The sequence below is a fragment of the Tachypleus tridentatus genome, chromosome 13 (genome assembly GCF_004210375.1).
Source record: "Tachypleus tridentatus isolate NWPU-2018 chromosome 13, ASM421037v1, whole genome shotgun sequence".
In the NCBI taxonomy this organism is placed as follows: Eukaryota; Metazoa; Arthropoda; class Merostomata; order Xiphosura; family Limulidae; genus Tachypleus; species Tachypleus tridentatus.
In genome coordinates, this window is record NC_134837.1 from 185,863,761 (window position 1) to 185,878,603 (window position 14,843).

Here is a 14,843-nt window from a genome sequence, read left to right on the forward strand (position 1 = left end):
TTCGATGTATGGCATGGAGCTAGATCTTGCTGAAAAATGCCAGATCCACCTGAAAATCTCTTTTTCAATTCTGGAACGACTCTTCTCTGCAAAATTTCGATGTACTCTGGTCCTCGCATCATACCTTCTACGATATGAAGCCTCAGATGCCATAGTAGCTAAAAAATCCCCAAAAAATCTTCTTCAAGGGATGTTTTACGAACTGATTGATCTGAGATTATCAAAGTTTCTCACCTGGAGATCTGCAAACATGCAGACTTCTTTGACCCCGTACGAAGAAATTAGTCTCGTCACTGAATAACACCTTTCTCCATTGTTCTTGCATCCAGTTCTTGTATTTCAGACCCCATTGATACCGTTTTTTCTTCATTAAGTTGGTAAGAAGTTGTTTTTTGACTGGTCTCCTTGCCCTTCTAACGCAATTTTGAATGATGTAATATTTCTCAAAATTTTGTAATATATGCCAAAAATAGATCGACCATACTGAAAAACACAGCTAATGGCGCCATCTGTGTGAAGAAATGACTATTAAAGGAAATCAGCAGGTCCAGCGAGCCTACACTGGCTGCCATGCTGAAAATATTGTAAAACGACCATTTGCTTCAATTAACTTGCACAAAGGTGTACATCATGGACTATTCTGTGTACGATACTAGAATCAGAATACCATTTTTTGGCTTCGTAACTTGCATTACACTTTAGACTTGAGACAAAAAATATTCTTGGAAAAGAAAAATGAAGTATACATTGTAAACAATACAGTTAAGTTCATCTTAAGCCCAGTTAGGCTCTTATCAAAAATCCACATACATCAGTACATAAATAAACAGGGAAATAAGGAGAACCATAACAGAACTGCAATTAAATTTGTTACAGTTAGCTATTGTGAGAAAATTAGATAATGGTCAGACTGGGATACAACTTTCTGGTACCTTCACTTGATAGTTCTTATTCTGAGGGAATAGATTTAAGGTAAGGGTGCTCAGTTTGTTGTAGAGGGGTATGGGGGTAAGTGAGTGGTTACGTAACATCATGGTCAGATTACAATTCACCTACTTGGGACTTCAGTCTTAGTAACTCATCTGATAGATCTTACTCTGATAGAACTAACAGAAGGAAAGAATCCTAAATTAAAAACACACCTTCTTGAAATGGAGTTGAGTGGGTGGGAGAAGAAGTCTGTAATAATCGGACTGGGATTCAGGCACTTGGAACTTTGTCCTGATATTTCACCTGATAGATCCTATTATGAGGGAACTAGTACTGGCAAATTCTCAGGTTAAAGGGCATGCATCATATGAAGGGGAGGGGGTAATGGTCAGGATGGAAGTTAGCTGCATTGGACTTCATTTCTGCTTATTCCTGTATTTCATTAGTGCTGGAAACATTTTATCGTAAGGATTATATTTTATGCTTCTTGAATTTTCTTCTTTCTAAAATCATTTAATTTGATACATTACAGCTTCTACTGTCAGTCAGTTTTTAAATCAAGTGTATTTTGTTTGTTCTCACTACCATACTTGTTTCGGTTCTATCACTTATTTTACGAACTTTGTTTGTCACTCAGTTACAAACATCTCTGATTGTTTGTGTGATAAGTTTCTGACTTTCTAAGACTTATTTTTTCTCTTCACTTAAATATTACTCTACCCGACAGAAACTGATAAACTAATTAAATGTATGATAGGTAGTGCAATGGTTGAAAGGAAACAAGAGATAGTGACATATGGTGGTATACTACCCATCAAGGGATGATAAACTAAATACCAGTCATGTAAATAAATGATGGGTAACATAACAGTTGAATGGAAAAAAGAGACAGTGACATATTGTGAAATCAAAAGAATTGGCAGTGTTGGCACATCATATTTTGTCATAATTAACACTGACGACAATAGGATTAAGGGACACAATTATAAATTTTGGGAGGGTAGGAATCATATTCAGCTAAGACAGTTTTATTTTTCTAACAGGAAAGTTGGCCTTTGGAGTAGGTTGGCTTCAGATGTTGTAGAAACAGTAAATGTAAGTGAATTTAAGAAAAACTTCATAAGTATGTGAATAATAACTTTAAGATTTTTATTTTATTTATTAATAATCAGATTATTTTAAGATGGAACAGCCGAGATGGACCAACAGGTCTGTTGTTGTTCCAAAACATTATGTTCAAAAGCTGATAAAATAAATACCAACTGTCTAATTAAGTATATAATGGATTACTAGAAAAATATGTGGGAAATTTATACCTTAGGTAGTGACATCTAAGTTGGAAGACATTTTTAAGTAAAATATTAAAAAGAGACTATGATGATGATGTCAAACTTTTTTTCCCCAATAATAATAAATCAACTATATCTTGAACAAAACATAAAAAGAAAATATCATTTATTTTATGAGTGCTACTTTTGATAAGAATAGAATTCAAGGAATATCAATAACAATGAAGTATTCATCATATATCACATATATTCATTGATATGATTTGTGAACAGATAAGAACAGATTAAGGCACTCAGTAAAATAATAAATACACATATAATAGCATAAATTATTACATGAGTTAGAAGCTTTCAGGTATGATTGTGTACAAAGCTCCTAGCTTTCTCATTCTCTAAAATAAATAAAGTTGGTTAAGTAGCTAGTTACAGTATATACCTTCTCTATTTCAATTAATTTTTAATGATTTTATCTGATGGTGAAACTGTAGATAATTCTTCTCCTGATGTTGTAAGCTGTAGATCTAAATAAAGGTACTGAATCTTCAACATAAAGTAAGAAGAAAATATTTCTCAGTTTGGTATATGAAGGTTTATTCTTAATGACATATAAAGGTTTACTTTTCAATAGAATACAATCCAGAGTAGATCAACAAAAACATTACTTGTAATATAGGACATGTATTCATTTATATCATTTGTGGTTATTATTCTGAAAACAAATCATTACTAGTCCATCTCTCTATTGTTATTCTAATAATTAGTTTCACATAATTATGTAAGTAATTGCTAATTTATAGTTAAAAACTCATTAACAGTTCAGAGTAAGCAAATTGATTAATTTAACAAAAATATTATTACAGTATTTTAAGATTACAAAATGTTCTTTTGGAGTGCACTGTAATTACCAAAATATATGGAGAGAAAAAAACATGAATAAAGATAAAAATTCTATTTGTTACATAATAGTAATAACTGTGAGCTAAACACACAAATATTGCACATCTCTAGTGAACTTACTCCAAACAACTGTCTAAGATCAGAATCCCTGAAACGGAATGGGATGTTACTAACGTGGAGACGTTTTGGTTGGCTTGACTTGGAAGTATCAACTCCAGTTGTTACCGTCTGTGTTCCCACCTGTCCTGATAATTCTAGACCTAAATCTGTTTGCTATTGCAAGAAAAAAACCAATAATAACTTTATCATACAAGAGTCCATGTATGCTATTTCTAGAATACACATTTTGTTTCTAAAAAAAAACAAGCTGTAAGTGACCGATTCTTGGGTTCACTTTAAACCCATAATGTTAACAATACTTGGGTTCACATTTAATCCATAATGTTTTTTCACAAACAATCATGTGTATAATGAAACACAGGGATAAAGAAATAGACAGAAAGTCTTAATACACCATCTAAACATATGAATATAATTCATAAAAACAATTACACTTATATCTTATTAACAACAAGCCCTCTGTAGCCCTCACCATGAGAAGGACATCAAATTCTTGGAAAGAGTTCATAGGAGAGCCAGCAAGATGACAGCTGAGATGGAAAGTTTGTCATACAAGAGTATATTAAGATTTTAGAAACATTTTCACTTGAATAATGAATACAAAGAAAGGATATGATTGAGGTGTTTAAGATTACTAATGGAATTCATAGTGTTCATTAATCATCTGTTTTGGTACTTAATGGTGGCAATGCTGGAACTAGAGGATATAAATATAACTTTTGACAGGATAGGAGTCATCTTTAATATGGTTTTATGTTAGATGCCATTTTTGAAGAACTGGTTTCAGGTTTAAGTGAAGGTTCTGAATGTGATGTATTTAAAGTTGAAGTAATTTCAAGTAGGCATGAGGAACAAATAAAGTTTTACCTTTGGATAAAATAACAGTTTTTTATTTTGTAGGAACACATTGGAATTTGTAGTTTTACCTTTTATTTTTACTTTAAGACAAATTAAATTATAAAGTTACCACATAAAGCAAAACACTATTGAACTTCTGTTTTTGATATTTTTTGTTATGTTTTTAATTCATTGTGATGGATTTTAAAATTGTCTTTCAGATGACTGAGCATGCACATGATGGAAGATGTTTAATCCAAAAGTTGACTTCACTATACAGATGCAAATGTACTTAAGAATGGTTATTAATTCTAACAGTTTGAGAAAGCTCTACATAATCTTAGAAAGGAAAGGGAGAAAATTAGAAAACATTTTGGTTTACAAAAATAACAGAATTTGTTTAAGTTTGATCTTCTATTCTGTGTTCCTCTGAACTAAGTCTATAAACATACAAAATAGTAACTGTATTTTATATAGCCCTTTGTATGGTTCCACCTTGTCTGTAACTGTATGATTTATGTACATACTGTATGGCTCCACCTTATTGGTAAGTATATGTTTTTACATACACATTTTATGGCTCCACCTTGTCTGTAACTGTATGATTTATGTACACATTGTATGGCTCCACTTTGTCCATAACTGTATGCTTTTATGTACACACTCTATAGCTCCACCTTGTCTGTAACTGTATGTTTTTATATACACATTGTATGGCTCCACTTTGTCTGTAACTGTATGCTTTTATGTACACACTCCATAGCTCCACCTTGTATGTAACTGTATGTTTTTATGTACACATTGTATCGTTCCACCTTGTATGTAACTGTATGTTTTTATGTACACATTGTATGGCTCCACATTGTCTGTAACTGTATGCTTTCATGTACACATTGTATGGCTCCACATTGTCTAAAACTGTACGTTTTTATGTACACGTTGTGTGGTTCACATTGTCTGAAATTGTTTGTTTTTATGTATACATTGTGTAGCTCCACATTGTCTAAAATTGTATGTTTTTATGTACACATTGTATGGCTCCACATTGTCTATATCCTGGATACAAGAGGAAGGGATACTGACACCCAGCAATAAATTATAAGAGACAGAATATTAAGAAATGGAAACTAAATGTAAGAATCAGAGAATAATAGGTTGCTCTACTAAAATTATTGAGGTCATAATGAAAAGACTCAGTGAGGAGATGAAACTTGGAGATAGAATAAAGGAGTAGGATAAAGACTTAAAAACATAAACAGATAGTTGGTAAGAAAGACAAAGAAGGAAAAGTAGGACTGCTTCAAGCAGAAGAAAAAACATGAAAGACTGAGAATAAATAAATATAAAAGGGCCATGGCCTGAGGCTTGTTAAGAACCATAGATATGTGATATAAATACATTGATGATGTGGTGATCTATAGAACTAAAACTAGTGATCAACATCTCATTTTAAGTGTCATTTGCAGTTTTGTTCCTCTTACCACAAAAATAATGAAAAGATAAGCAAGTAGAATTATGTTTTACTTTTAAAAGGAATTAACTTAGATTTGTTCTTTGTAGTTTGATGCATGTTGTTATTGCTATTATTAGAAGCCCAAATGTCTGCATGTTGGAAACTACAGGGGTGGGGAGTATAATTAACAAAACTTATGCCCCTTGTACTGAGGTCATTTCTGATGGTAATAAAACAAAATGTTAGGTAAATAAAAACCAAGTTTTGGAAAATATATATCTATCAACCCACAATATTATCGTCAGCAGGACCATTGCCAGAAGGAGAGGTCAAACCATCACCCAATTAGTCTAAAAGGTCCACTACCTTATTTTTATTAATAAACATTTGATTTTTATGTAAGTTACTTATCTTATGTAAATGCAAAGGATCACATATTATTGGAAAAAAGATCCCTAAGGACAGCCTGCTCACTCTGTAGTGGTAAAAGGTCATTATTGTTGAAAAAAACCCTTAAGGACAGACACTCTGCTCACTCTGTAGTGGTGACTATGATCAAGGTTGGTTAGATTTTTGAAAATTCAACCTATTTACTCAGGCCTTTCTATATTTCTAAATTCCACATCATCCTACCACACTCTGAAATAAACTTGACAATGATAAAAAACAAAAATAGCATCCCTGTTCAAAGTAAAATTTGGCAAAATTACAGGAAATTAGAGTAAAGATACCTCGATTTTCAGAATACCTCTTCTGGTAAATATTTATTTGTTATGTTTTTAAATGATTTTGGTAATTATTTATTTCTTATGTTTTAAATAGTTCTGGTAAATATTTATTTGTTATGTTTTTAAATGATTTTGGTAATTATTTATTTCTTATGATTTAAATAGTTTTGGTAAATATTTATTTGTTATGTTTTTAAATGATTTTGGTAATTATTTATTTCTTATGCTTTTAAATAGTTCTGGTAAATATTTATTTGTTATGTTTTTAAATGATTTTGGTAATTATTTATTTCTTATGTTTTAAATAGTTCTGGTAAATATTTATTTGTTATGTTTTTAAATGATTTTGGTAATTATTTATTTCTTATGATTTAAATAGTTTTGGTAAATATTTATTTGTTATGTTTTTAAATGATTTTGGTAATTATTTATTTCTTATGCTTTTAAATAGTTCTGGTAAATATTTATTTGTTATGTTTTTAAATGATTTTGGTAATTATTTATTTCTTATGCTTTTAAATAGTTCTGGTAAATATTTAATTGTTATGTTTTTAAATGATTTTGGTAATTATTTATTTCTTATGTTTTAAATAGTTTTGGTAAATATTTATTTGTTATGTTTTTAAATGATTTTGGTAATTATTTATTTCTTATGCTTTTAAATAGTTCTGGTAAATATTTATTTGTTATGTTTTTAAATGATTTTGGTAATTATTTATTTCTTATGATTTAAATAGTTCTGGTAAATATTTATTTGTTATGTTTTTAAATGATTTTGGTAATTATTTATTTCTTATGTTTTAAATAGTTCTGGTAAATATTTATTTGTTATGTTTTTAAATGATTTTGGTAATTATTTATTTCTTATGATTTAAATAGTTTTGGTAAATATTTATTTGTTATGTTTTTAAATGATTTTGGTAATTATTTATTTCTTATGTTTTTAAATATACACTGCTTTTTATATTTTTTTGCCATCATAAATGTAAATTCTATATTATTTGTGTTTAGTTTCTTTCACTCTCTTTTCCTGAAGAATATTATTTTCAACTTTTACACCATGTGAACATAACACAGTTACCTTCATTTTACAAATCAGGTATCAGTTTTCACTTCATAACCTGAACCTTGGAATGTTTCAGTTTTCTCCTCTATCTGACTGTTTTATTTTTACATTAATTATTCTTGATACTTGTGATAATTTACCGTTTGTTGTTCAATACCATTGGTGGTTACTATGGGAGTGTTAAAAGTGTCTTTTTGGTCACTTCGTTGTTGACTGACTGCCTGGTCACCATTCTGTGGGTATGAACCAAAAGAGGTGGTCAGCTGAGAGTGGACCATCTGCCAAAAAAAATAGGTAAAATGACGTTTTTATGGAATACAGACAGTGAAATTAAATTTAATGTGCATAAACTATGCACGAGCAAGCACACTAAACAGCATCCATATGTGTTTATTACTACACTAAAAATAATTATATGTAACATAGTGCAGCCATAAGCTTAATTTCCTAGGTAAACAGTTCTACTATACTGGAAAAGTGTGACAGGCCTGATATTTTCTATTGATTACATTTAAGTCAAGTATATCTAAATAGGTTTATAAGCTGACAGTACACAGAGTATCATTTATTGTCTTACGAAAGTTTATCACACAGAAAAGTGTCAAAAATAGCCCACAAAATTTACAATAGAGATTGTAAAAAGTGGGAAACACAGTTGAAAATACTGTAGGCATTAGTTACTCAAAGTTCAAACCACTATTTTGGCTCTATACTGTTAGATTTGTACTGTAAGAAAATAACGTGTATAGTACAGCCTTTCTTTTTTTTTACAATCTCCATTTGCAGGGTTTTTTTAAATTCCCAATATTTTATTTATCTTATTTGCTGGCTTCTTTTACGCTCAACTATGGACAAAGGATGACTTGCTATGGTAGTTAATTTTATACACTATAATGATAATAAACAAAGAGAGTCACTGACTAATATGGTTCATGATGATTTACTGTAGCTCTAAGCTATTTGATTACATTATTTCAACATGTAAAAAGTTAAGTCACAGCTATACAATGTCATGGAGATTTGTATGAAAACATATTAAACATTTATAGTTTCTGTGTAGCTAAATTCTTTATATATATAAAGCACAGTAGCAGACAAATATATGTCTAGACTAAGATACAAAGCCCTGAGCACGTATAAAATTGTACCAGTAGAAAAGGAGCTTTTTAAAATAAAACATATACGTCTGAAACATTCCTATAAATAAACCTTCGTATGGTTTAACTAATTATTTTAAGTGTAATAAAATTTAATATCATTTATGCTCATTTTTTTTAATCCTTCATACATAATATAAGGATTGGTACCACAAAAACACCAATTGTATAGTGCACAAAGCACTGAGTATCTACGTGTTACAACTATCTAATATTCATGTATTATTAGCAGGTAATTCCCGCTTCACCTTATACTTGAGTTTTTTAAAGGAACACAGGAATCATTTACACTAGAATTAAAGTGTTTTACCTTATGTAAATTATAGAAGAAACAGATCAACTTTTAAGTACACCTACGACCTTTCCAGAACCTTATTTAGTATTCTACAACAGGTTTGGGTACAACATAACAAGCTGTGTTTGTTGTAGACTGTAAAAATTACAAACTGGCAGTTTTGAACTGATTTTATTTTCTGGTAAGTCTAACATGATGTGTTTTTGTACATTTTTATAGCAATCAATAGCAAAGGTTTTAAAATATTTTTTGAACTCAATCTTTACTGTTTAAGGTTCTTTTTTCCCAAACATTCTATTACAGTTTTGTCATACTTGTGATCAGTATTACGAACTACTATAGTAGTGATTCATAATACTTTACCCTCTTAGAAAAGAAACTACATTATTCATCTAGCTTCAACTTCAATTATTTTATGTGTACCACGACGGTATAGTGAATATTTAACTAATGCATGGGTTTACTTTTTGTGTGTAATGTACTTTTGGCTTCACTGATTTATTTGGTGATGATCGCATGGATTAATTTTTTTTTCTTGTTCGTCATGAACACATAGATTCGCGTTTATTTTGTAATTAATTAATGCGTTCATGTTTTCTTTCGTTGTTATTTTTTTCACGAGGAGCACGTGGATGGGTTACTGGCTTCGGAATATATTGAAATAGGGATCAGTTAATCCACTTTATGTTAGTGTAACGGATGCACGTCAGGTGTTATCTAAGTTATTGAGGCTAATGGTTTCAACAGTGGTGATAATACTAGTACCAGTTGTATAACTAACCTATAAACAAAAGTAATAAATGGCAACAACAAAGAAATGAGTAATCTCAACCTCTTGTGTATTTATGTATAAATAAATATACAGAGAAAAGCATCGTATATAAACCCATGTCTAGAAAATCTTTTCTAGACGTGTGCACATAATTTTAAATAAAAACACAGAGAATATCGTGGTATTGGCACGTTGAATCGGTTTGGAAGAAAATAATGAATACTTACAGAAGGTTTTATTTCCGAGATTTATCTGGACAAATTAACGAACTATGACACAATTATTTTGCTGACTTCATCACGCCCCGCAAGAGGCACAGCAATATGTATGCGGAATTACAATGCTAGAGACCGAGTTTCGATACCTGTGGTGGGCTAAACACAGATAGCCAATTATGTAGCTTTGTGCTTAACTTCAAATAAACAAACAAACAGAGTGATCACGTTGAAAACATGAAATACAGATAGAAAGTTTGGTAGTTTATGCAGTTTTCACCTCTAACGGGATTATTTGATACTTGGAATAAAACCACCCGTTGTTTCTGTACTTTGAAAATTATACTGTTTTAGTAACAATTTACAGGTTAAAAATGCAATTTGCAGGAGAAAGCAATCCGCACCATTCAAAACAACTTAAGTTTAAGAACAGATGCATCTTATACATGCAGGATAAACTAAATAGATAAACCATAAAAACTGACAGCTTAAAGATTAGCCTTGCGTCTTTAAAGGCGAATTTGAAATTAATTAGTTTATCAGGTTCCCTCTTATTCTGCGATCTCTTGAAGTTTGACACAATTTTGAAAAATATCTTTATTAAATATAAAAAGGCATGCAAATTCTTGGAAACTGAAAGTAAGCCATTCCAGTTCCCTCGTAAACTTACATAGCTGATAGGCCTATATATATATATATATATAAAGGGCTGCTTTGATAGGTGGTTCTATTTGATGACCGGAGATCCAAATAATATGCTCAGAGCACAAAGTAGTGTAACTCTTCATGAGCACAAGTCAAGTGATACTTCCAGATTGCCACTAGAGGGATGATAGTTCATATTGCATTCACAAGAGGATACGAGCTCTGTAAGCACAAAGTTAGACAATGAGCTATTCGTGCTATGCTCACCGCAGGTATCGAAACCTGACTTTTAACATTCTTAACCCGTGTATTCATCGCGGTAAGAGAGGTTATAATAATTTGATGACTTGGTTACGTCACTTTGATTCTAATTTGTAATCACGGATTTTTACTACAATACTGACTTTCCGATTATCACTTAACTACACCAGCTGATAGAAACAATGGTGTAATATTTTTAATTAAAAACAAAACAGAAGTAATATATAATATATGTCGTTTGTCTGTCCGATAACTCTTAACACACTATTTGACCATTTCCGTCAGAAGATAGAATAATCAAAATTCCAATCAAGTTTCCCACAAAAAAGGTGCGCATTTTATTTTGCCAAACAACTTGCAACACGTAACCTAGTTCTGTATTTTTCTATAATATTGTAACACCATCCTTTCCTTTTTATCTACACAGTGGGAAATTCTACGGTAAAAGATACCATCAAAGCTCATGAAACTTTATTGTGATAGAACTATTTTTTTAGATTAATTTTTCTAATGATCAAATGTATCTGTGATGTTTTCAGTTTTACGTTTAAAATATCTTCGTGATCAAGGAGCAAATCCAAAGAGCTTCCACCCCTAAACGGGAGATGTTTAAACGTTAAGTACAAAAAACTCTTCGTATAACACTACAATTAACTGGAAAATATACTTTAGAAAACAAACAAAACTCAATACTTTATTGTGCAGTGTTTATTAGCAAGTATGACCTCGAGTAGCCCTTAAATTTTTAAGGTTTAAGTTAAATCTGACATTACAATAAGAAACTATTTTGTGTTTAAACACAAGAAGGTGTAAGACGAACCAATCTACATGTATCAATGCTCTAGAATTAAAAACAACAACAACTGGTAGATGGAGTTTCGCTCGAACTTCCAAAATACACGTCAATGTTGATAAGCGTTTGTAATGTATTAAGTTTTGAGTAATATTCCAATAACAATTACAAAGTTTAAAATTATTGAACTATCAAAAATGACTTTCTTTTAGAAATAGGCCAAGCATGGTCAGGTACGAGCGCTAGACTCGTAATCTGAGGGTCGCGGGTTCCAATCCCCATAACTCCAAACATCCTCTCCCTTTCAGCCGTAGGGGCGTTATAAAGTTACAATCAATCCCACTATTCGTTGGAAAAAGAGTAGCTAAAGAGTTGGCGCTGGGTGATAGTAACTAGTTGCCTTCCCTTTTGTCTTATACTGCTAAATTAGGGACGGCTAGTGCAGATAACCCCCGGCCAGCTTTGCGCGAAATTTAAAAAAAAAAAAATCACGTTTTTTAGAAATCCAAGAGACTGGTCATTAGAAATTTTCATTAGAAATGCAGTGAACTACTGTTGTGATATCACTAAACGTACAACTGTAATAAGCACTGTAACATCTAACATGTACTCGTTATTTGTTCTAAACAAGTTGATGCTCTGTACTTGATTACACTGACCACTTCTCGGACAAAGAACTGATCTTCTTATTATAACATTCAATGTAAGTAACTTTCAATATGTGCTTACTTAATCTTTAAAATCCAAGAAAAGAGACATTAAAATATCTTTCAAAGATAATCCAAAGGCTGCAAGAAAGCAGATAAGAGAAGAAATAAATCGCAAGAAGAAAGATAAGTAAGGCTTGAGGCTGAGAAAGTTAGAAGAGGTGAAACGTGTACAAAAAACTGATAAAGTAAGAAATGAAAGAAGTGAAGGAATGCGAGAGACAACTGAAGAAAGAAGTTTCAGATAAAGTGAAGAAGATACGATTACACTTTTCAGATCATCACTATGATTCTCAACGTGGTATATCACGAAACTTTATTAATTTTTGTTTTGAAAATTACAGGTTCAGATAATATGTTAGGAAAATTGATTTTTTAAAATAAATGTTCTTAAAGGAAGTGTATTTGTTTCAAATACCCGTTTTAAGTAATTTGATCGCTTGGGCAAGGTGCAGATATTTCAGCAAGTATATAATACGTCCCAAGTACTGAGTATATATATATATGTTATACATTTCAACCAATGGAAAAACAACAACAAACAAATATATGTGGTTCTGTTTCTTGTTGATCGTTTTCTTTATTTAAAAGTCGTGGTTTAAAAACGAAACTATATAGAATATCGTGTCATTGCGATATAAAGAAATATACACTACATGACAAAAGTATGTGGACACATGACCATCACACCCATATATGCTTGTTGAATAACTCATTCCAAAACCATGGACACTAATATGGAGTTGGTCACCTCCTTTGCTGCTGTAACAGCCTCCACTCTTCTTGGTAGGCTTTTCATTATATTTTGAAACATGGCTGCGGGGATTCGCTCCTGTGCAGGCAAAAGACCATTAGTGAGGTCGGGCACTGATGTCGAGAGAGAAGGCCTGGCTCGCGGTCGGCGTTTCAATTCATCCCAAAAGGTGTTCGATGAGGTTGAGGTAAAAGATCTGTGCAGGTCAGTCAAGTTCTTCCACGCCAACCTCGGAAAACCATGTCTTTATGGACCTCGCTTTGTGCAAGGAAGCATTGTCATGCTGAAACAAAAAAGGGCCTTCCTCAAACTGTTGCCACAAAGTTGGAAGCACACATTTCTCTAAAGTGACAATGAATGCTGTATCATTAAATTTCCCTTCACTGAAAATAAAGAGCCTAGCCCAAAACCATAAAAAACAGCCCCAGACCATTATTCCTCCTCCATAAAACTTTACAGTTGGCACTATGCGTTCAGGCAAGTACTGTTCTCCTGGCATCCGCCAAACCCAGATTTGTTCGTCAGACACTCAGACAGTGAAGCGTGATTCATCACACCAGACAACGCGTTTCCACTGCTCCAGAATTCAACGGCTGTGTGCTTTACACAACTCCAGCCGGCCATGGAAACCGATTTCATGAAGCTCCCGACGAACAGTTCTTGTGCTGACATTGTTTCCAGAGGCAGTTTGAAACTCGGTAGTGAGTATTACAACTGTGGACAGACGATTTTTAAGAGCTGCGTGCTTCAGCACTCGGCGGTCTCGTTCTGTGAGCTTGTGTAACCTACCACTTCGTGGCTGAGTTGTTATTGCTCCGAGACGTTTCCACTTTACAATAACAGCACTTACAGTTGACCGGAGAAGCTCTAGCAGAGCAGAAATTTGACGAAATGACTTGTTGGAGGGGTGGCATCCTATGACAGTGCCACATTGAAAGTCAATGAGCTCTTCAGTTCGCCCTATCTACTGCCAATGTTTGTCTATGGGAATTGCATGGCTGTATGCTTGGTTTTATGCACCTGTTAGCAATGGGTGTGGCTGAAATAGATAAACCCACTAATTAGAAGAGGTGTTCACATACTTTGGGCCATGTAGTGTATATGTTAGTAGTAAAAAGCGTAGGTAATACAGTGTTTTTTTTATAGCAAAGCTACATTGGATTATTTGTTGTGTGCATTGAGGGGACTCGAACTGCTGATTTTTGCGTTTTAAATCTGTACACTTACAGAAAGAGAAGGTAATAAAATAAATTAGACTTTTAGAGAAAAAAATTACCTTTAAAAACTATGTTAACAGAGATGCCAACTATTTCAAATGACTGAGTATAATGATTGTAGGCAGAGCCCTTTATCATTTGCGGCTACTAGACCTGACTAATGTCTCTAAGCTGTTTATTATTATATTATTATTATAACTATTATTAATTATTAGCGAGATGCCAATTTTGTAGGTCTGGAACAATCGTTTATTCTGGCTTACAAAACCCGCGCCCCTCCAATTACATTTTTTAAATGTATAATAATCGTTTATCCCGCCATGCGCCACAGATACAAATTGATGTGACAAACTGTACAAAACACATGACTATCACTGACTTTTGATGCAATGACCGGATATTTTGCACTATGCTCTTTCCTAAATTTTTGATTCACAGTTTTAGTCCTTCTAGATTTGCCAGAAACAAGACAATGTCGTTTGTTTTTGAATTTAGCACAAAGCTACTCGATGGCTATCTTTGCTAGCCGTCCCTAATTTAGCAGTGTAAGACTAGAAGGAAGGCAACTAGTCATCACCACCCACAGCCAACTCTTGAACTACTCTTTTACCAACGAATAGTGGGATTGACCGTCACAGTATAACGCCCCCACGGCTGAAAGGGCGAGCACGTTTGACGCGACGGGGATGCGAACCCGCGACCCTCAG

General features: G+C 32.6%; 1 protein-coding gene across 8 annotated transcripts in view; it reads right to left on the bottom strand.

The window, feature by feature from the left end:
- LOC143240815 (RNA binding protein fox-1 homolog 1-like) overlaps window positions 1-14,843 on the bottom strand; it is a 135,247-nt gene that overhangs the window by 29,553 nt on the left and 90,851 nt on the right. For 7 of the 8 annotated variants that reach the window (XM_076483927.1, XM_076483926.1, XM_076483928.1 and 4 more), the window contains 2 exons: window positions 7,461-7,598; window positions 3,237-3,389 (listed from right to left, as the gene is read on the bottom strand). In XM_076483927.1, coding sequence (XP_076340042.1) covers window positions 3,237-3,389; window positions 7,461-7,598 — 291 coding nt within the window. Of the gene's footprint in view, window positions 1-3,236; window positions 3,390-7,460; window positions 7,599-10,429; window positions 10,536-14,843 lie in introns of those variants that run through there. The other variant, XM_076483930.1, reaches the window with a different exon arrangement.